This window comes from Pangasianodon hypophthalmus, chromosome 16 (assembly GCF_027358585.1).
Source record: "Pangasianodon hypophthalmus isolate fPanHyp1 chromosome 16, fPanHyp1.pri, whole genome shotgun sequence".
Taxonomy (NCBI): domain Eukaryota; kingdom Metazoa; phylum Chordata; class Actinopteri; order Siluriformes; family Pangasiidae; genus Pangasianodon; species Pangasianodon hypophthalmus.
Genome location: NC_069725.1, coordinates 6,152,220 through 6,175,258, shown reverse-complemented (window position 1 = coordinate 6,175,258; position 23,039 = coordinate 6,152,220). Strand labels below are relative to the sequence as shown.

Sequence of the window (23,039 nt, the reverse complement as noted above, 5' to 3'; positions counted from 1 at the left end):
CTGGGACATGTACCAGTATTTCACTTGTTGTTTCTTATTCCTATATTTACAGGAAAGGCGACTTCACATGTATGTGGTGTACTGCCAGAACAAACCAAAGTCGGAGCACATAGTGTCAGAATACATCGACACCTATTTTGAAGTAAGTATGACTCGTTTTTTTTTTTCAACATCATCACAACTTCATTGCAGCTTTGTACTAGGTACATGAGCAGATCCATCTGTGCAATCATTATTAGTATCCTTTAATTCTTACTGCCCTCTCCTGTGTGACTCATGCTCACCAGATGGACCTGTAGCCATTCACTTCTAGGAACAGGAGAAATAAATTTATGTGGAATCAGCAGCTCTATTTTGCCATTATTGTTTCTCAGTAGTGTGACGGTATAACAAGTGATTTTATTGCTGGCATTGTGATGCCTTTTGAATGCAGTGAAAAGAGTCATCAGCCATCATGTCTCTGTATTAGTACTGAGTGAAATGATGCTAAAATTTACTGTGATAAATTATGTCACACTATGCTTGGTGAGATATTGTGGATATCATGATATCATTTAATTTTTAACAAATATATATATTTTTTCATTTTGGAACAAATAACAAATGAACACAATGTACACTGACCTTATGGATTTTGGCTAGTCAAGCTTGAAACACAATTCCAAGGGCAAGTTCCCAAAAACATGCTTCTGGGCTGTGTACACTAGAATGACTGAATGCTAGCGGAAGAGAGCAAGCTATCTGATTTGATAGACATGACAGACAGGTGACTATTGCGCCTTGCCTTGATATTGATGGTCCTCATCATTTTTTCTCAGTATTGTTCTAATATTTGGAAAGTACAATGTAGACACTACAGACATCCAAAAAACATTAATAGACTGTCAACAAGCTGTCAGGTCACTCATCAAGCAGCCTATCAACTAATTCTATACAATATATCAACAGTGTATTCTTGCTGATGTTTAGTAGATAATCTATACAAACACCAACCTAAACCGGAAACCCACTGACGACATTTTGCCTAATTCAAATCGCCACAACCCTGACCAGGCAGTTACTAAGAACGAATGGTTATGATGGAAATGCATCACTGTAAAAGCATTGCTGAAATCATTCACATTCACGTTAACGATTGTGATCTTGTGTTCACCTCTCGCCCGCATGAAAACAAAAACCTCTCGGTGGTGTGACTTTGTTTATTCGCAGGATTTGGAGTGGCTGGTGCATACCTTCAGTCTCAGCCAGATACTCTGTGAGCTTTTCTGGCAAGCTTTCAAAAACAAAAAACAAAACAAAAAAAAAAGTGCATCTTATTTGTATCTGTATCTGTTTACAACATATTATCTCTTCAGTGTATTCATGTTTTATTGATAGTTGTCACATGGGATCTTTCGCCAAATATTACAAAACCATTACAAAACCAATTTTTTTAAAATTGTGTTTGTGTGTAGGAGCTTAAACAGCAGCTTGGTCACAGGTTACAGCTGAACGATCTCCTTATCAAACCTGTGCAGAGAATCATGAAATACCAGCTGCTACTGAAGGTGAGAGAGAATGCTGCCAACACAAACAACTTATTGACGCACACACACACACACAGATGCAGACACACAACCAGACAACCATGACCTTTTCGAAACGAGTGTTTTTAATTAGCTTAGTTGAACACTGAACAGATCATTAACTGATAAATAGTGCACAGAAGTTATCCACTTGTAAACATCTTTCATAAAAATGGAGAGTACGTGATTAATTGAGGCTGTCAGTGTACTCTTTGGGCTTAATGCTTTCCTGGTGTGCTTTCCAGTAGTGGCCTGTAAGACAAACCGAAAATGAAAAGCAAAACCAAAAACACCACAATAAATGTGAAAATGCAGCAGCAAAATCAGAAACACATCTATATTAGCTCAAAATGGAAAGGGTAGGTCTTTACTGAACATCATATGCTTGTTGCTGAATGGCTACCCAAGAGTTGGACTGTGCAAACAGTTGTTTGTACAGTCAGTTGTAGAAACAGTTTTAAATACACTTATACCAGCACCATACACACTGACATGTCGATGCCACTGTATGGTGTGAAACGTCCACCATATTAATAATAATCTACTCAGTTGTGGTTCTGTGGTGGGCCCCTATTATTGGGCCCCTGTTATTTATATTGAGGAAGAAGTGGGCTGACAATTGTATATATTGGGGGGGATATAGCTTGCAAAAATAATTACAAATAAAAAAAACATAGAAGTGATTGCTCATTACCCAGAGAACACTATCCTCAAATGAAGCATGGTGGTGATAGCCTCATTCTCATTGTAGAAATTGGCCAATATGGAATAGAGCCAAATACAGGGCAATCCTAGACGAAAACCTGTTCCAGTAAGTAAGTTGTGATTGGATGATTGCATTTTCATCCCTATTGCTCTGAAACCTCAAAGTTATTTCTGGTGCAACAGTTCCAGGATGTAGCTCCCGGGAGGTATGGTGCACATGATAAACTGGGAATGATTATAGGTATAAAGTAGATGCACTGAGAACCCAGTGTATTTATTATTGGCAGATGTGTAAAAGAGATAGTTTTTTCAGATATGGACACATGGCCAAAATGATGATGCATATAGCTTAGATTTCTGATTCAGATACAGAATGTACTTTGTGTCTTTCTGAGCAGGATTTCCTGAAGTACTACACCAAGGCTGGAATGGACACAGAGGATTTGGAGGTATGAAACTGTATCTGTAATGTTCGAGTAGTTATATTTAAATGAGCAAAAAGTGGTGTCGTGTAATATTCATTCAGATGCCAAGTGTAGCTGCATCACAGAACTCTGTGAACTATGTCTACTGAAGTGTCAAGACTTATGCATAATTCTCACAGAAATAGAATAATTCTTACTCAATATGGTTATTAACATCGGTTTTCACACAGTTTAAAAGTCTCTCTGGGTCTCTCTCTCTCTTTCTCTCTCTCTCTCTCTCACTCACTCTCACTCACTCACTGTCTCTGCAACAGAAAGCAGTGGAGGTGATGTGCTTTGTTCCTAAGCGCTGTAATGACATGATGAACGTGGGACGGCTGCAGGGCTTTGAGGTACGGCGCCAGATGCGAGCTGCAGTTTAGAACTGTCTCAACAAAGGAAGAAATAGTGAGCTGTCCTGGCTCCTAAATACACCTTCTCTTTACAGGGGAAAATCACAGCGCAAGGAAAGCTGCTTCAACAAGACACTTTCACTGTCACAGAACAGGACAGCAGCTTTCTGTCCAGGCCTAAGGAGAGGCGGGTCTTCCTGTTCGAGCAGATCGTCATTTTTAGTGAGCCTATTGACCGGAAGAAAGGATTCTCAATTCCTGGATACATATTTAAGAATAGCATCAAGGTAGCATTGGCCTTCTCTTTCAGAAGCAATCTTCTGTGAGTCAGAATTATATCTTGACCAGTTGTATCTTCAGATCTAATGACTCAGATTTGCTGAGTTCATTAGACTGGTTCTGTAATATTATCCACCCTATCAGTAGCTGCAATCTAATCTGTAGTATTATTAGTACATCATGACCTTCCTTAAAATGGTCTATTTAACTCAGTGACCCTTCTTTCTGTATTGCTGCTCCTCAGTGAAAATGACTGCTTCCGTAAGGATTAAATTACATTTGCTAGGTTTATATTAATGCCTTATATGAAAGTCTGCTAAACACATTGTTCATATTAGCATAATATGAACAAAAGGACATATTGCAATAGATTGGTGTGATGTTATTTTGCAATATCAGTTATGAAACCACAGACTTTCTATTTCCATGGAGGTTGAAAGCCTTAATGGTATCATTTTATAAAAAGTAAGTACCCTTGAGTATATTATAATAATTGGGCCTGTTGCAATTATTACATAATTTCCCACTCATAATGATTTGAGCTGATTGTAATTGACTGTTTTGATATGATTTCACAATCATACATTTATAACTCTTATAATTATACATTTGTAATGTCATGGTCAAGAGTATAACAGCTAGAAGCTATAAGATAAACTGTAACAGTATCGTAGTTACCATAATATACCATAGTACCATCCCAGAGTCAATTTTCATAAAGAGTCACTGCTATTATACTCCCAATCATACTGATATGTATTTTGGTCTGGTGTCTGTTTCAGATGAGTTGTCTGGGTGTGGAGGCGTGTGTAGATGGTGACCCGACCCGCTTTGCGCTGACGTCCCGTGGTGCTGACGGCAACACCGTGCGCTTCGTCCTGCAGTCTTCCTTGGTGGACATCAGCAGGTCCTGGGTGAGAGACGTGAACCAGATCCTGGAGACGCAACGCAATTTCCTCAACGGTGAGCCATCATCACCTCCACCATCCTTAGCATCTTTAGCGACAGAGTTCAAAACACGTCTTTAGAATTGGATTAAAGAGTGAGAAACAATTTAAAAAGAATAATTAAGGATTTAATGGAAAGATTATAAATACAACACACACACACATGCACACACACGCGCACACACACAGGATCAGGATTAAAAGGGCTGTTTTGACTCAGAAAATAATTTTTGAGCAATTCAGAGTTTAAAAACTATTTAAAAAGGATTTAATGGAATATTGTCAGTGTGCACATACACAGACATATAAATATTCTACACTCAGTCCTAATTTTAACCTTAGCCACACTAACCACAAAGAAATGGTTTTACACTTTCAGTTTTGAAAAACGAACACCACAGCTTTTATATAAAGCACTGTATATTGTCAGGACTGTTTTACTAATCCTGGGAAGGCAGTTTTTTTCTGGTTTTGCTAAATAGTCATGACATTCTGGTCTGGTCAGAATTCACAAAAACAAACACACACACACACAAACACACGCTAGGAATGTAAGCGAATACATTTGGAGTGAAAAGATACAAATACAGATATGAATAGGAGGTGCACTATTCGTCTTCTTCTTCTTCTTTTTATGTTGAAAGCTTGCCAGAACATTTCACAAGGCATCTGTTTGAGACTGTTCATCGAGACTTGGATCCCACAGGACGCAACAAACGTTGTACAAGTGGGAGGTTTTTTACTTTTATGCAGGCGCAAGCGAGTGGTCAGATATAAACCTCAAATAAACAACACGTTCAGTAACGTTAATATGCAGTGCTGCATAATGCATTTACAGTGTTCATTCATTCATCCTTAGTAACTGCCTGATCAGAGTCATGGTGGTTTATATTAGGCTACTAGGGTTTTTTTTTATATTTTAGGAAATAGAAGCAATAAACTTCCTGTTTAGGCCATGTCCACATCAGGTTTGCAGTACAAGGGTGTAACTTTTTGTTGTGTTTTGTTGCTTAGCCCTGCAGTCACCCATCGAGTACCAGCGAAGGGAGAGCAAGAGTAACAGTCTGGGCCGCACCATGAGACCTCCAGTGTTTGCAGCATCTGGCCTGAGGCCTCACTCTTCAGCCTCCATGGACAGACAGAGAGCACCCTGCCTGCGTGCCTACAACACGTCCCTGCCCTCCCTTTACCTGTCCAGCCAGGGCCCTGGTGACACATCCGCACAGCTAGAGGTACAGTCCTCATTAACATACACACTTGAGATGAGCTCTGGCTTCTGGCACACACACTCACACATACACAGGAAGGCATCTGTGACCTTTCATTTCACATTTACAAATAATTACTGTGAACATATTGTAACATCTGTGTTAAAGGAATACTCCAACATATTTCAACCTCACCTCTACCCACCACATCTGTAGCATATATGTGATGCCTGTTAGAAAGAATTTGAACATGATTTCCTTTATTTACGAATGAACAGAAAGCCTTTTGACTTGAAACTCACTTATAATGGAAGTCTAAGGGCAGTTTGTTAATAATTGTTTAAAATACATGACTATGTAATGAGAATTCGAAATAACATTTATACTCTGACAGTAATGGTCTTAGGATGAGACAATATAGGAAAAAGCAATTCATTTACTTGCATTTTCTGAAAGGTTTTGTGGTATCCATGATTTATCAGAACAATACAACTATATTCATTCATTTATTCATCTTCAGTAACCACTTTATCCTGTTCGGGTTTGCGGTAAATCCGGAGCCTATCCCAGCAACACACTGGGCATTAGCATTAGACACACATTAGCATACTCATCACATATAGATATATGTATATAATAACACTGTAATATTAGTGTAGCCATTCCACCTACCAGTGTGTTTTTGGGAGGTGGGAAGAAATAGGAGAACCTGGAGGAGTCCCACACGGCCATGGGGAGAACATACGAAACCACATACTAACAGTAACCCGAGCTCAGGATCAAACCGGGGACCCTAGAACTGTGAACCACAAATTCTTCCCTCTGAATTCAGTGACTGTTCCAGTGAATCTAGTGGAAAATCTAGTGTTTTTTCTTTTCTTCTTTTCTCAGTACAGGAAAAAATCTTCTTTGTGGTAATCACATATACACTACAGATGCAGTACATTAAACTGAAAAAAAAGAAAGGCTAAAATATTTCTTTAACACTTTCAGGTCACAGTACAAGAAGCATTCACACATGCACACACATACACACACTTGGACAATATTTGAGAACAAACACAAACATGTCCAGCCTGTAGAACTGGAATTATTGAGCTCTTATTGGCTGAGACAAAAGAACATGTTGGAACAAAATCACCTGCTTTAATCTCATCAGAACCAGGGAGCTCAGAGAACTTCATCAGGGATCAGAACTTCATTTCAGGACCAGTCTGGAAAATATATGCTGATTTCTGTGTGTGTGTGTGTCTGTGTGTGTGTGTGTGTATGTGTGATACAAGCTGGAGTCCCAGCTGGAGTCCCAAACAGTTTCTCCAACCCATGTTCAGCTGGCATTTAGTGAGGAGCCCCGTTTTTCACATGCTGTCCACTCCTGCCAGACAGTGTCCAACGGCGTTTATCCCGCCAGCACACAAGGCTCACAGGTGCACACACTGTCATTCACACATGTTCACAACATGGCTGTAAGACTGGGGTGACCAATCATATCCACAAAAGGGCTGACGTGGCTGCAGGTTTCCATTCCCACCAAACAGGAGCCACACCTGATTATTCCTCCTGTTTAATCAGTTCATCTTAACCTTCAGTCGATTATCACTTGTGGCTCCTGTTTGGTTGGAATGAAACCTGCAGCCACACTGGATATTTGCAGTGAAGTTTGGACATCTCTGCTTTAAGAGGTCCTCTGTTTGAAACGAAGCTTCAGCACTCCCCCTTCTGGAAGCCAGCAGAAGTACAACAGGAGGGTTTTAGAGATCTTATGTGGAGTTAGATTTATTAAATGTTAAATTTGACAATAAATGTAATAATATAATAATATCTAAATAACACATCATAAGTTTAATAGGCATCCAATTTAAAGTGCTCCAATTTATGGAAATTCAGATTGGTTAGATGGTGTTGATTCATTTTCTATAACAGGAGCTCTGACAGTAGTATTGACCTCAAATGTAGTCATTCTGATCTGTTATTCATTTCTATAATAAGAGCTTACAGGCATGTGTATGGCAGACACTCCATGTAAACAGATTTTAAAAAATGTATGAAATCTTTGCTGAAGCTTTCTGTGAGGAGACATTTATTTAACTTTTTTTGGAAGGAGTCTCCAGTGTTAAAGTGAAGAAGACAGCAAGAAAATATTTAGTGAGTTGTCACACAGGCTATGTTAAAATATTAATAGCAAAAAACAAAGTATTAATTCAAAAGTTTGACTTTGTCTTTATAACTGCCTCCAACCTCGTATGTATGCTCTGAACAGCTTTTACATCCTCTCATTTGTTGTATTTGGCCCCCTGTGGCTTTCCTCATTCTTCTTGACGTATTTATCCTAACTCGATCTGAATGTCATACACTGCCTCTTTGAAACGTATCATGGTAAATTTTCTTTTGAAAATATATTTCTGTTGATTTTGGAAATGTTGGAATTCTTTTGTTGCATATTATTTGATTCATTGCATATATTATTTGTTAAGTGAAAGCACATTCCTTACATTTTTCCATTCAAAAACCATGGGATGTGCAAACTTTTGCACTCAACTCCAAACAATAGGTGGTCCAGTAATTGAAGTGGACACAATCAAGGAAAGGAACCAAGTCCTGAGACTAGACCAAAACAGGAAATAAAATCCAAAACGAAAGCATGTGACACTGTTTCCATGGAAACCAAGTGAGGATAATATCATAATGCATATCATATGAGGAAGAACACTGATTTTTTTTATGAATACACCAAGTGGCGGTGCTGAATATAGCTAGTGCATAACAAGTGTCCCACACCTGCACCTTCTTCATCGCCTACTCTGGCGTCTGTGTTCTGTTACTCTCCTGGACCGTGACCCTTTAGTACCGTCTTCTCCTGACAGACAAGCTCAACAATAGCTGTGTTGGCTTGGATGTTTATCTTGTTTATTCAGATCTGCAGGCCTGTGCTACAAAACAAACAGGAAGGAGAAAGGGAAGTATGAGATCCTTATCGACAGCCTGATTGTTCTCATCCTACGCCGGTGCTCAAATTAAGTGGTGTTTTGATCACGACTGGTGAAAAATGAAAACATGCCTCGTGATGAATTAACTTTTTTGGGAATGCTCAGTTCTGGAAGGAATGAGTGGTCGTTTAGTTTCTGTCTGCTAACTCTTTATGAGAAACAGCCAGTACTTTTCCTTATTTTCTATGATAACTTCTGTGGGGACAAAAATGGTCACCATAGAGTTTACCATAGAAAATAAGGGACACCAACTTCATGCGTTTTTCTGGTGCTGCTGAATGTTTAAAGAAGTTTTGAGGAATTTTCTTCCTTTGAGAACAGCAGCAGCAGTGGTGAGGAAAGTTGATTCATGGTCATCAGGGTAGCTAATCAAAACTAAAAATGCCGGTTTGTAATGAGAGAGAGAAGCTTGAAGTTCTCCAGAGTGAGACAGCAGAGTTAGCAGGAAGAGTGTGGATGTGACTGGACGTAGATGTGCTGAGAAGCAGGACAAGATCATGTTTTGGATCAGTATTGAGATATCCCTTTATTCTCACATTTCAGTTCCATTTTCCTGAAACTCTGCATAGAGCTGTTATTCACTGACTCATTCACAGAGATTTAGTCTCATTTATAGCTCTAATAAAGGAGCAGCTCTGACAGCCAAAGCTCCAAATATAACATGCTTAGGCCTTGACTGCAAATTGCTCTGCTGTGTTTGGCACACGTTGAGCCTTTTAAATCCCAGATGTTATTAATAACGACCTTTTGGAAATGCTGTAGGAATGTTTTTGAAGCAGAAGTGAAGGAGCTGTTTGGTGTAATCGATATTTTCCCTTTTTTTGCTCTGTCTAATCCAGCAGGCAGGAGAGAGTGGTTCCAGAGCACCATTGTGGGAGGTGGGACCATCAGCTCCAGGAGCCTCTTCCAGTCTACAGCACTCCAATCACCTGGCCCAGCTGGATGAAGACGAACTTTGAGCTGCCCTTGAACTCTGACCCTGGTTGCCTTCGGAGCCTGTTACAGCCTGGACGCGTCCACTATAGCGACCGGGACAATTTAGTCTTGTCCTGTCCTTTACTCGCACTCTGACGTGAATGACCAAGTGACTTTTTTATTTCAGCTTTCTTTCTTCCTCCTTGCTTTTTGTTCAAAAGTTAAATAACCATTCCTGCATTGGGAGGTCACTGGAGCTGAATGAACCTTTCATGTGTGTGAATGAGCGTACAAGAGTGCGTAGGTGTGCATGTGTGTGTATGCGCAGTAGAAATTGCTTCAGTGTTGTAAACGTGTCGAGTATTTTCACTCAACAATGTGCTCTGCGGTTCAGGGGACTAATAGCTAGCATTACAGAGCCTACATGGGGCTCTAGGCCTGTTTACAAAGGCACTATTTTTATCTCTGGTTCACAACAAAGGGCCTGCTGGGATACATACATTCTCCAGAAGGAGCCAGTTAGAAACAGACTGATGATGCAGTATATATTTGTATATACCGTACATTAAAGATCGACTCTGTGCATGAAGACGCAATGGCTTTAGTGCCTCTTCACTGAATATGGACATGTCCAGTGCTGTGTTTCTGAATTCTGTTTGACTGTACAGTGCTGTTTGATCTGAGTGGAAGGAGAGCAGATACAACGTTCCCTTAGAGACCGTCAGCTGCCAAGATGTAAAGCTAGAGGTCACACTCTCCTCCCTGCAGCTGCAGCTACTGCTCCACACATCAGGCCACGGACAGCTGGAGAAAGATGCCACTGTTTCAGCATGCATCCGTTACATTTTGGCAGAGAAGCATGCGTGGACTCAGTGTGCTCTGGGATTTAGTAGACTTTTCTAAAGGAAAATGCTGTTTATTATAACAATAGACAACAGAGCGAGAAGCCTTACAGTATGACAATCTTTATGTGTAGAAGCCCCTCCCATCATGAAGCATGACTCTTGCTTACTGTTTACTCCCTAAATAAATGAGAGAGAGTCAAAGACAGCATATCGGAAATGTGATGAAGAAATCTCTGATGGTGCATCTCGAAGTGCCAGAAGGAGTTACCATACCCTTAATCACTGCAAACAAAATCATCCCATTTTAAAAGGAAATCAGATTATCCTTTGTACCTGTAAAAAGTGTATTAATTTACATATTATAAAATACAAAGACATTTATAAATATGCTCACACTGCCAAAATATCTTCATGAGTGAAAACCTCTTGACTATAAGTGAATTGATCTAATATTTCCCACTATGAGATTATTTTAAAATGAGTATGATATTGTTAAACGTATTTCCCTTTAAATACTACGAAATTTGAAATTCTCTTGCTCCTTTGGCATAAATAAAATCAGAAAAAATGGAACGAAATGCTAATGAAATATTAGATAAATGAATTTATTTTCAGAATTTTATTTCCTTGCCAGTATTTTTTAATTATTTTTTTTTTGCAGTGCACTCAGTGAAGTTCTTTCATTTTTTTTTTTTTTTTAAACTGACAATACAGTTTAGATATTTGATAGCAAACTATCATGTTAGATAGCACACAGTTTAACCAGTAGAGGACACCAGTAAGCTTCTGAACACACTAAGGATGGTATTTGCAAACCACCTGCTTTACTGAAGTGAACTATGCACCTTTTGATTTATTTGAGTCACCTCTTTTTCATTCAGAGTGGCATCCAGAAAACATGTGTCCTCTCAAATCTACACTGCAGTAGGAGAAATAATGTAAAACCATGTGACAGTATGAATTCATTTATTTTATTTTATTATTATTTTATTAGTATTGTTATTTTCTTTTTACTTTTTTTTTTTACCTTTATCTATTACCTACACACCTATTTGTTGGCAGAGAAAGATGGTCCACTTGCAGGTAATGGCCAAACCTGAATAATTTACAATCCAGTTTAATTGCTAATAAACCATGCCCAATTAACCACACTGCCCATGACTGGCTGCACTTTAAACGTTAGGCATGAAATGGTGTAAAACAGAATAAAAAAAATTGTTTATGCTTGTGAATTGATTTGCTCCATTTTCTTAAGAAGTGTCACTCTGAAAGAAACCATTCGATGATCCATTCAGGGCTGAGGTATCCATAAAAACACTTTTCATCAGCTTTTACAGAATGTCTTCTTGATAATACTTATGCTTTAGGAAGACTTGGCCATAACGCAATGTTGCATCAAATGCCAGATATTTTAAATCTGGCACATTTGAAAGGCTAATCCTAACATACTGTCACAAGTGAATGTTCCACCGTCCACACTCTCCTGTCTCTTGTCTAGATAATATAGTCCTGTATTGAGAATGGCCTCTCCTCTGATGCCTTTGCACAAATTTAGACTTTCGCATGCTTTGTTGCAGATGTTTTAGTAAGAGAAAACAGGAAAGACAGACTAGATCGACTAAATGTCTATGTGACAGATCTCATTGTTGTATCATATGAAATAAACTGTCTTTTTGGAATAATGGATTGTGAGGTCTCGACATATTTGCTCTGTTACTGTAAAAAACTATACTAATGAGACAAAACCCCAAAAGTATACCTGAACCTAAGTTACTATTGAATATTGATACTGGGTAACACTGTGCAAGCTACCTATGTAACTATGCAGGGACTAAACTGCTATTACTGAGTAATGACTCAGTAAGTAATAATCAAGTAATAGTTTGCTAATTAATTATGAACAGATATTACTGAGTCTTATGTACATTGTATGGTCAAAAGTATGTGGACATCCCTGAGTTCAGGTGTTTCAGCCACACCCATTGCTAACGGGTGCATAAAATCAAGCATATAGCCATGGAGTCTCCTTAGAAAAACAGTTACAGTGAAATGGGTCATACTGAAGCACACAGTGACTTTAAACGTGGCACTGTCATAGGATGCCACCTATGCCACAAGACAGTTTGTGAAATATCTGCCCTCCTAGCTCTACCCTGGTCAACTGTAAGGTCTTTTATTGTGAAATGTAAGCATCTAGCACCAACAACAGCTCAGCCAGGAAGCAGTGGGTTTCAGTGGCTGAACAGCTGCACACAAGCCTAAGATCCCTATGCGCAATGCCAAGTGTCAGCTGAAGTGTGTAAAGCACGCTGCCACTGGACTCAGGAGCAGTGGTAACGTGTTCTCTGGAGTGATGAATCACATTTCACTGTCTGGCAGTCTGATGAACGAATCTGGGTTTAGCAAATGCAGGAGAATGCTACCTACTGGATTGCATAGTGCCAACAGTAAAGTTTGGTGGAGGAGGGATGATGGTTGTTCAGGATTTGGGCTAGGCCCCTTAGTTCCAGTGAAGGGTAATGTTATTGACAGCTATAGACATTTTAGATAATTCTACACTTCCAACAGTTTAGGGAAGGCCCTTTCCTGTTCCTGCATGACTGTGTCCCTGTTGGTTTGGAGGAACTCCAGTATCCTGCACAGAGCCCTGACCTCAACCCCACTGAACACCTTTGGGATGACTTGGAATGTTGATTGCAAGCCAGGCCTCATTGTCCAACGTCAGTGCCTGACCTCACAAATGCTCTAGTGACTGAATGGGCACAGACTCCCACAGACACACTCCAAAATCTTGTAGAAAGCCTTCCCAGAAGAAGGCTTTTACTTCTGAATCATAAACAATGCACAACAAAAATGTGCACTTTTGTAATGCAATTGCATTAGATGCTTAATTAATAGAATGCTCATATAAATGATGTGAGTCGCACATTTTAATAATGCACATAATCAAATAATCAATATATTGTTACAACCCTATTACCTACCTATTGAACAACTAGTACACTCTAGTACACTCTATTTACTCTAGTAAATTCATGAGAGATGATTATCAAATGCCAGATTAGAATAATCTTGAATCCAGGGCTAGCCAATAATCTGAGATAAAGTTCCAGAGGTCATTTTTAACTCACTAGAAATAAGGTTAATAGTGTTGTAGTAGGCTAAAATAGGTACCTTCATGTTAACTGTAAATATAATTTATTGTAATCTTTAAAAAATTCTCACAAAAATATATTTTTTTAAATAAAAGAAGCCATCTGGAGCCATATTTTCCTTACTTTACTATACGTTTTTTCAGCTGGCGAACACTGGATATCAAGCCAAACTACATGTTAAAAATTAATTACATACATAATGTCTACTTAATAAAGAAATAAAATTTTGACTAATAGATCAAGTAAATTATAAATTTAGTAGATGTAGCTGAGGTTGGGGAACTGTCAAAGCCAGAAATCATAGACAATGATGGCATCAAATGACAATGCTGGCATTTGTACATCTGGGATTTTTGTCCAGTGTTTCTGGGTTAATATTTAATAGGATGAAAGAAAGAAAGAAAGAAAAAATACTTTTCTGGTTTAGGCTACACCCACTTCAGGTTTAAATCTGAATACAGATCCGGATACAGATATTAGGGGCACTAAACAGATACAGAAAAAGATACAGATATAGATACAGATAACAGCAACTGCGTAGCTTTTTAGCATTGCTTTCAAGAGCAAAAGCCTACACACAGTGGCAAGTAGGAACGTATTTATGCAGGCATCTGGTTCATTTGTTCTCAAGCAGGGTCACATTCTGGGCACTGGAGAGCAGTAAAAAGCTAATGGGAGCATGTCTGTGATATACATGACTACTGAGAGAAGGTGCTAAGTCATTCACTTGCAGAAAGGTGACAAATCAAAGCAACTGGTGTCACTAGCGGCAGGACCCGAGCAGCTGGGGGTCTATTCGCTGTGAGCTCCAGCCGAGTGCCATCCTCACTAACTGTTGACTCTATCATCACCACTGAGATAGGAAAAGCCATTAAAAGACTGCATGAAGGTGAACTTGATGGCATAAGGTCAGTCCAGGGTCTCTATCAACGGTCTTAACCATTTACGGTAAGGTGTAAAATGTCTGAGAGCTTTTCAGTCATTTTGACCCTTTAAAGTTTTTCCTAACCACACAGGAACAATAGCCACCCGAAATTAGCATCCCGAATACTCTTAAATTAACATTTGAATCATCGTATAGGCTGTGGTCCAGCACTCATGTGATGTTAGGTTTAATATTAGCTAGCCGTTTGCTCATATTTACACATTAATTAAGATGTGAGGCGTGTGCTATGGAATTAATAAGACAAGGAAAGGTATTGAGTTTTTGATCCATTTTTTTGTTTATTCATTTTTTTCACATGCTTAGTCTTTATAGAACTGTATGCCATATAAACATTATATACATTACAACACTCTCTGAGGCCAGAATTAAACCAGGCTTTATGCAAACATCCAGGAAATTTACATTTAAAGTAAAGAAATGTTTTGAGTGCAAATTGCTGCTTTAAATTCATATTGGAATGATAGTGAATAATTACAGACAATCTGACAGATTAAAATAATTATGTTAATTAATTTTACAAAAGAACAAAATGCGATAAAAGTATTAAGGCAATATTTTCTGTAAAAATAAAGGACCAAATTAATTTAATAAATATTTTTATACTGTGCTTGTACAATTTATTGGTCATGAATTAATAGATTGACAAATTAACTGTGCAAAGAGAGAACAGCATTAGTGAGATGTATAGCATGCCTGAAACCAAGTAAAAAAATTAAAAATGTCACATTTCCTGTTTGGAGTGTTTGTACATCACCTCTATACTAGCAGCATGGCCTTCGATATAGAATTTAATGTCTCCCAGTAGCTCTACATTGTATTCAGGAACTCAGTGAATTTTTAAATATGGCTTTGTCTCTCATGAGGATTATTCAAGTGATATTCTTGACCATCTCTATGAGAGTCTTGAGATTATCTGTGCACTACACTTCTCTGCTTCCTTCACTCCCTCTTAATGCTGCTCAGCTGTGGGTCAACGTGAGAGGGTTGGCTGGATCGACCCTTCCTGCTCTGGTGGGTCTTGACATGCTTGGAGAGGTGATCACTTCGCATGAACCTCTTGCCGCACTGTGTGCAGCCAAAGCGCTTCTCACCGGTGTGTGTGCGCAGGTGCCTCTGCAGCTCGTCTGAACGCGTGAAGCTCTTACCGCAGAAGAGCCAGTTGCAGATGAAGGGCCGCTCACCTGCATGCCAGCGCAAGTGCGCCTTTAGGTGGGATGTCTTCTTATACACCTTGCCGCACTCCGGGATGTGGCAGATGTGCAGTCTTTTTTTGCCAAACTCCAGGCTGCCGACGGTGTTCCCCGTGGATTGGCAGTTGGGGCACTTACAGCGGCGGCAGCGGCGCGTGGAGCTCAGCAGGCTCTTGGAGGTGCCTTGCAGCAGAGCAGCAATCTGAGGCTGGTGGCCTAAAACCAGCTGCCTGCCCAGGGAGAATGGGTGATTGGAGGTGCCGGTGTTGCTCTGAGGGAGACTCCACCACTGCTGGCTATCTTCGATGTGCCCTCCAGGCAGGTGGGGTCTGGCTGAATTGTTCTGCAGGAAGCCGGGAAAGTTCTGGCCAACAGCGTTGTGCTGTGCATAGTACTGAGTGTTTCCTTGCGTCTGCGATGTCAGCATTTTGACCGGCGAGACCTCAAATGAGTATGAAGCAGGAGGTTCGGCTGGAGGGGTAAGAGGCAGCTCGTGGTGATGGTGGTGGTGATGATGATGATGGTGGTGGTGCGAGTGTGAGCCCAGGCTACTCTGCACATGGCCGGGGAACTGCATCTTGGGCACGGTGAAGGCCATGTGATGGGCACTCAGGCTGGAGTTAGGGGCCACGTCATTGCTCCAGAGCTGAAACATGCTGGACGTGGTCCCCACTGTGCCCTCATAGGGGAACTGAGCCCCCTCGGTGCCCACGCTGCCGCTCACCTGCCAAGCCTGGCTGCACGTGGTGGCCAGGAAAGACAGCGGATTGGGGCCACTCTCTGGAGAGGAGCTCGGGGTACGATCCTGAGGGGCACAAGAACATGTTGTTAAAGACCACACAAACCAAAATGGAAATTATTTAAACTGGTGACAACATTATTTAATAATAAAATTCAATTTAAATAATTACATCATTAATTAGCACTTCAAAAGTGATAATAATGGTTATTTTAAAAGGCTAGAAAATGAGAAGTCTACGCTTTTACAGATTTACAGTTATACTTTTTTTGTTGATAATGTTTTCAGAAGTATATAATGAAAAATTTATTCAGTTTCTAACTAAAAGTAAACAGAAAAACCAACATTATTTACAGCCACGGTTCGCAAAATGGGGTCTCGGGACCAGACCACCAGAGCTCCGTGATGTATATCTCATGGCTCCCAAAGTGTATTGCTTTTTTAATCATACGACGGTGGTTGAGATTACTATCAACTAGTATCAAGTTGGTTATGGTTATCTTTTTTAGTTATCATAGTTTTACACTTAATTGACCAGTCACTTAACTTTAATCACAAATGTAATAAAACCAGGAAACACTGTTAACATGATCCACATTGTGGGAAATCTACATCTGCATGAGTGGAAAGTTCAGGAATAAAAAGTGGCTGGAATGCACTGAAATGATGGTGTCTGATTGTCCTGAGAATGAAATGTGCTGTGGTTTATGGGATGCTTGGAAATTCTTTTACTGGGGTTGGGGTTCCTGGATGTAAGCATTTTGAGAAGCCCTGATCTACAGTATTGTGAATGTGAACTACAATGAGCAATGTGTTCAAAAAGCCTTCAAAAAAAAAAAGTTTCCACATTTCTGTTCCTTTTCTAATCAGCCTATTTATTATATTATTATTATATATTATTATTATTATAATTATGTGCATTAAGTTTTATTATATTTGAAACAATGCGTTAACTGTTTACAAGCCATGGCTAAAAATAGCTTGGATTTGAACATGAAAACACAGTGCGTTCTTCTTTGCTGCTGTTTTGAAACAGATCATACCTGTAAGAAGTTATGGAGTATATTGTCGGTTCTGGAGAGCGTCAGTGCAGCCATGTGCTTTTACTGGCAGGAGATCAGCAGCAGCACCTGCAGACCAGCGCGCGAGAGCAATGCGCGAGAGCAATGCGCGAGCAGAGAGCGCGCGCGCACACCGTGGCTGCGTAGAGGCAGAGCGCGAGCGCTGACTTCAGTCAGTCATCCGCTTCGGAAAACCACACGGAAATCAGCGTGAACGCGGTTACAGCGAAAAAACGGTAAATCCTCGAGGTAAGGAGACTCTTCCAGGACACATTGGCACTCTCTGAACTCCTGAAGCTGAATGACTTTCCGTGGTTTGGTCCCGTGTTTTTTTTTTTTTCCCGTCTTCTCACAGCGCTCGCGCATCAAACACCTTTTGAAGTCAGACCCAAAGCCTATGGCGAGTCATCCTCGCGCATCTTCTCTTTATGGAGGAGAAGAACCTCTCACCAGGGGTCTCTTAAAGAGGCACTGAATAGAGGGGGAACCCCGGGGAGGGGTGTGTGTGTGTGTGTGTGTGTGTGTGTGTGTGTGTGGAGACCATCACCACCCTAATTTTATGTCAGTGATTTTTACTTTTTAAGATGCTCACCAGCCACCATTCTCCCTTTGACCATCTGTTTAAGACAAGCTTTTTAAAATGATACAGCAATAAAAATCAGTTCAAACTGTATTTAACAATATTATCCCAAAGCAGTTTTACAGAAATCCAAATATCGATTTAGCTCCATAATAAGCAAGTCAGAAGTGATGGAGCAAGAAACTTTTCTTGGTTATACCGGATAGTGGGAATGTAAATCATTACTCTTTTACAACAGTGTACTATAAAGTAAAAAAAAAAAAATGTTGAAAGGATGTTGAGTCTGAACAGATTGTGAATGAGTCCTGGGCTGAGCACAGGACAGTCTTTATGATTACAGCAGCAGCAGCAGCAGCTCTTAGGCACAAATCTACAGTATCAAGCTGAGATTATCCCCTGAAGTGTGTGTGTGTGTGTGTGTGTGTGTGTGAGAGAGAGAGAGAGAGAGAGAGAGACTTCCTGACTGTTCCCACAAGATTGTTCCTGACTCTATTAGGGAAATGTTTAGGGTTTCCATGTTGGACTATCCACAGCAAAAATACAACCAATTCTGTTAACTAGAAAATAATGTTTACCTGCTACTTTAAAGAGCTGATGGCCAAATGTGCATGTTTTTTTTTGTTGTTGTTAAACTGAATGCCATCTCTAATGTTATAACATGGTGTTATATAATATGCATACAGGCAATACATGCAACCATTTATTTCATGCATTGCTCTAAAGCCAGTAAGGTCTTAACCAGTCTGTTTAATTAGAATAGACTTGTGCTGTGATTATAATAACCATTATAACAATATAATAACCATTCATAGCTTAATATAGTAATCATGTATAGCTTAATGTATAAGTCTGTGGACTCCCAAGGGTCTGTGAAGCACAGTTATTGCACAGTTATTTGATTTATGATTGAGTTTATTTATTTATTTATTTATTTACAGTTATTAGCCTGTTTGACTGATCACTTTAATTCATTCAAACCACAATAACTCAAAAACAAATAAGTTATAAGTATTGTCAACTTGGACCTATTCTGTTGGTGGAAAGCTCAGAAATAAAAAGCTTAATGGCTCTGACAAATAAATATTATTTAAATAATGAGGCTCATATTTGAATAATTGGATCATGATCATAATAAATGTGTAGTAAGGGGGTCAGTGGAATTTATTCTGGAGTTAGTCCTTGGCTCCAAAAAGTTTGCGAACCACGGTCCACTGTAATTTAAAAAAAAATAATTCAGTATATCCATGGGTTGCATGTCATACCCAATACATCTCTTAAATCTGTGTTAACCCCAAACCCCCAAAAGCATCACAGATGCAACACAAACGCTATAAAGGCTACATAGGCAGGTCATAGTCGAAGCTTTGATACTTTGATATGCAGGAAAAGCTACTGCTATTTTGCATGATGATCACTTCTTATAAGTTTAGTCGCACGTGCAGGAGATTTCCCTTAAGGACATTTGACTAACAAACCAACAGGTTAAATGGAATAAAACCCGATCAAAGCCTGGTGTTAAGCGCGCGGCCACATGAGCGGCTCTGCGGGACACTTTCACACTCCGGGTTCAAGTTAAGGGCGCCATCCCATCCCGCGGATTAAACACAGATCTGAGCTCGAGTCATCTCTGTGTCTTCACTGGGCAAGCTTACGGGGTCAGCCTCAGAGCCGTTTAACATCTTAATACACAGAAAGAGCGCTTCATTGTGTCGGGTCCGAGTGTAAACATGCGCGGGATTCTCACCTCACACCGCATAACAATCAGCCTTTGTGTCTGCACATGCATGCCTCTGCTCTGCTTTAGCGCCTTTCTCAGTTTTATCATTCAGTTAGTAACCTTAAAGCATATGATTCAGCAACTACAGTGAAAAAATACTGGAGTGAAAGTCACCCAAGAGAAGTGTGGTAACAATTTCCACACAAAAAAAATCTGTGTCAATTTAACTAAGCATATTTAAGTAAAGTTTACATGGCACCAAGGATTATTCTCATAAAAAAATCTCATAAAGTCTCATCAAATTTAAGTAAAATTACCTTTCATTTTTCTTTTTTTCAATAAGTAAATTTTACTCAAACTTGAGTTAAACAAACTACATAAATCTCAACACTGTAAAAAGTACACATCATTACTACTTAACAGGCAGCACCTTTAATGGTCCCCACCAGAAGTAGCACACCAATGCTCCAATGCTCCTACATCAGCCTTCATAAAGACTGAACTGACAGAACACAACATGGTTACTTATCTAACTTCTGTGCACACACATCCACACCATACACCTGACTGAGACACACAACGATAGTGAACCAAGAAAACTTTACTGAAACACTTGACCTTTCAAAATGTTTCATAATACAACAACCTTAGGCCTTAAACAACCAATCTATAATACGCAATATTAAACCAGTTTAAAGTTCTGTGAATGTATATGCAAACTGAGGTTTAAATCCATGGCCCCACTTTAGTATGCAATCTCTTTTTTCTGGTTTTGTGAGTACTTGCAAAAATAATATTAAATTTAATCCAGTAAAGTTAGTAAAATATACACTTTGGGTTTTAGCCACATATGTACATGAATTAATTTAGTACAGAAATTAAAGCAATTAAGTAATTATAGTAATTAACTTTTTTTGTAATTATCACAGGTTTGTTTTTGTCATATGTACTGAACCACTGAGTCTTTTTTTTTTTCAGTGTACAGTGAATTGGAAACTGGAATGTAAAATGTCTGGAGCCACTGATAGATTCTGAGAGTTTGAGTGTTAAACTTTATCATTAACTATTAACCCTTTCATGCATAAACTTATTAAAAAGATATCCAGACTATTTACATTTTATTTATTTCTTAAAATTGCATGTTATACAGTGCTGTGCAAAAGTTTTAGGCACCCTAATTTTTCTTAATACAAATTTTGTCATAGATGTTTATTTTATGACTTCTGCATTATTCCAAAAATTACCTTTTCAACAACAAATGAAATTTTACAGAAAATGTTTGTATGTCAGTAAAGAAGGCAACATATTACATAATAGACAAGTTATCAGACAAAAACCATAATGAAGTCAAGATTTGCCTACAAAATCGGAGGCTAGCGTGACAGTCAAAGTTTCCAGAAGAGCTGTGGTGAGTCTCCAAGATGCTCAGTAAAACTTACCGGCTAATTTCCTTATAAATCCGCACAAACCACCTGACACTACTGATGAATTTTTAAAAAGCAAAGGATTGTCATGCCAAATATTGCCTTTTTTTTTTTTTAAATTCTATTACTCTTTACTGCTTTTTTCATAGAAATATTAAATTTTGTTTAATATTTAATATTTAATATTTTTGAAGGCACCTTTACTTCCTAGCATGTCTGTGCATGTGTCTAACACTTTGCACAGCACAGTGTTGATCCGACTTCTCTTGCAGACGCCTATAGGCTGTGACTGAATTTAGAAGACAATATTCAAGCGTACATTTTCTAACACTCACAATGAATGTTGGAAATATGTTGGGTAGAGGACATATTCACGAATTATGGACAGTCTTCATAAGCACAAATATTAGAAGCTCAAAGAGTGTATATTAATTGTAGAAGTCTATAAATTGAACAAAATTCATCTAAGAGTTACAATGGCTATTGGGATCCAGTTTATTCTTATACATTTATTGTTATTCAAATAGTAGTTGTCAGGAAATATATATTTTAATATACTATATATATATGTATATATATATATATATATATATATATATATATATATATATATATATATATATATATATATATGTGTGTGTGTGTGTGTGTGTGTAAATGAGGCAAAATTAAAAGCAGGAAATGGAAGTACTAGAGTATTAAACAAAAGCAATATGTTACTATGCTGCTGTTAAACACAAAGCAGGCAACTTCTGAGCCGTCTGACTATCAGTTAGAGAAGAATGCATACAGATTAAAATAAATAATGATTACATTCATCCTGATATATGTATATCACTCTTTCTGTGTCATATGCTGACTTTAGTATTATACATCTACGGTTGCTTGCTGTAAAGCTGTGTTTTTAGGCCATTATACAGTACACACTGCCAGATGTGTTTGAAGTCGGGGGTAAGGGGGTAATTTGCCTGTAGACAAGCTAAAGGCTTAGGATCTATTACAAAACCCTCATAGCACAGTGAAGATATCATTACGATCTAAGGTGATATAATTACACTGCATTTGCAATGCAATTTTTAACAAAAAATAAATTTTAAATAATCGCACAGAATATAATGAGCCCTTACTATTGTCGTTGTTATTGTTGTTGCCTAGCTTTCATAAATTCATTCATGCTTTTTATGGTTTCAGTGATTTTTATGCAATTCACAAATAAACACATCAGGGCTAATAAAAGTGAGTAAAATGTCATTAGAATAGAGGAAACCAATTGTTTAATACAGTAATGAATGAGTACCTCAGTTATTAATTATTATACTAAAGATGTCTTCAGCTATAATACTCAATTATTTATTCTCAATACATCAACAAAACCGGGGTGTAGATCTGTCCTAAACCCGACACTTGTACAAGTGACACACTGATTGATGTTTGTTACTAAATGCTGCATAATTCATTAGCCTTTGTTCTTCCGGTTAACCCAAAGAACATGTAGGAACAAATCATTAACATGTTCAAAATGGATCTGGTGCAAAATTACAGCTCTCTGAAAAAAAAGGCAGGTTAGAAAATGTTGGAACATAATTGTAACATCATAAAGAGAACAGTGTTCTTGGGGCAATTAAGATGTGTACTACTAATAAAAACAAAATAGCAGTCAAATACGAGAAAAGAGATAAAGGACACGAGTAAAACATGTCAAATATTTGGTGGCGTTAAGCTGAGAGGCCACCTCTGTCTCTTTCTCTGGGCTTCATTACCGAGCAGAAGTTGTTAATTACCCTGATTCTTATTTCCTGTCCCCTAAATCCCCCTTCCATCCTTCACCCCCTCCAGCCCCCACCATCACTGCCTCCCAGATGAGTGGCTTTGAAGTGCAAAGCATGCTCGCCTTACTTTGAACTGTGAAAACAATGCTCCTGTGGTCGTGCTTACCTTCCCCATGTTGCCTCATTTAAA

At 38.8% G+C, this 23,039-nt stretch overlaps 2 protein-coding genes across 7 annotated transcripts in view; one reads left to right on the top strand and one right to left on the bottom strand.

The window, feature by feature from the left end:
* The window catches only part of arhgef25a (Rho guanine nucleotide exchange factor (GEF) 25a), a 73,680-nt gene extending 61,726 nt beyond the window's left edge, over positions 1 to 11,954 (top strand). For 5 of the 6 annotated variants that reach the window (XM_034311860.2, XM_026920779.3, XM_034311862.2 and 2 more), the window contains 9 exons: positions 53 to 142; positions 1,455 to 1,547; positions 2,669 to 2,719; positions 3,010 to 3,087; positions 3,183 to 3,374; positions 4,149 to 4,329; positions 5,328 to 5,545; positions 6,805 to 6,948; positions 9,348 to 11,954. In XM_034311860.2, the coding sequence (XP_034167751.2) occupies positions 53 to 142; positions 1,455 to 1,547; positions 2,669 to 2,719; positions 3,010 to 3,087; positions 3,183 to 3,374; positions 4,149 to 4,329; positions 5,328 to 5,545; positions 6,805 to 6,948; positions 9,348 to 9,467 (1,167 nt within the window). In that variant the 3' untranslated portion in view covers positions 9,468 to 11,954. The remainder of the gene's footprint in view (positions 1 to 52; positions 143 to 1,454; positions 1,548 to 2,668; positions 2,720 to 3,009; positions 3,088 to 3,182; positions 3,375 to 4,148; positions 4,330 to 5,327; positions 5,546 to 6,804; positions 6,949 to 9,347) is intronic. The other variant, XM_026920780.3, reaches the window with a different exon arrangement.
* A 2,668-nt stretch (positions 11,955 to 14,622) lies between these two features.
* Positions 14,623 to 18,104, bottom strand: sp5l (Sp5 transcription factor-like). The gene is made up of 2 exons (XM_026921358.3): positions 17,342 to 18,104; positions 14,623 to 16,364 (listed from the first exon to the last, which is right to left on the bottom strand). The coding sequence occupies exons 1-2, from the start codon at positions 17,393 to 17,395 to the stop codon at positions 15,309 to 15,311; spliced, it is 1,110 nt and encodes a 369-aa protein (XP_026777159.1). The 5' UTR covers positions 17,396 to 18,104; the 3' UTR covers positions 14,623 to 15,308.
* Positions 18,105 to 23,039: the final 4,935 nt, after the last annotated feature.

Coding starts and splice junctions, on each gene's coding strand:
- sp5l (XM_026921358.3), bottom strand. CDS start 17,395: ATGGCTGCACTGACGCTCTCCAGAACCGACAATATACTCCATAACTTC. Junction 16,365..17,341: donor TACTCCATAACTTCTTACAG/GTATGATCTGTT, acceptor TGTGCCCCTCAG/GATCGTACCCCGAGCTCCTC.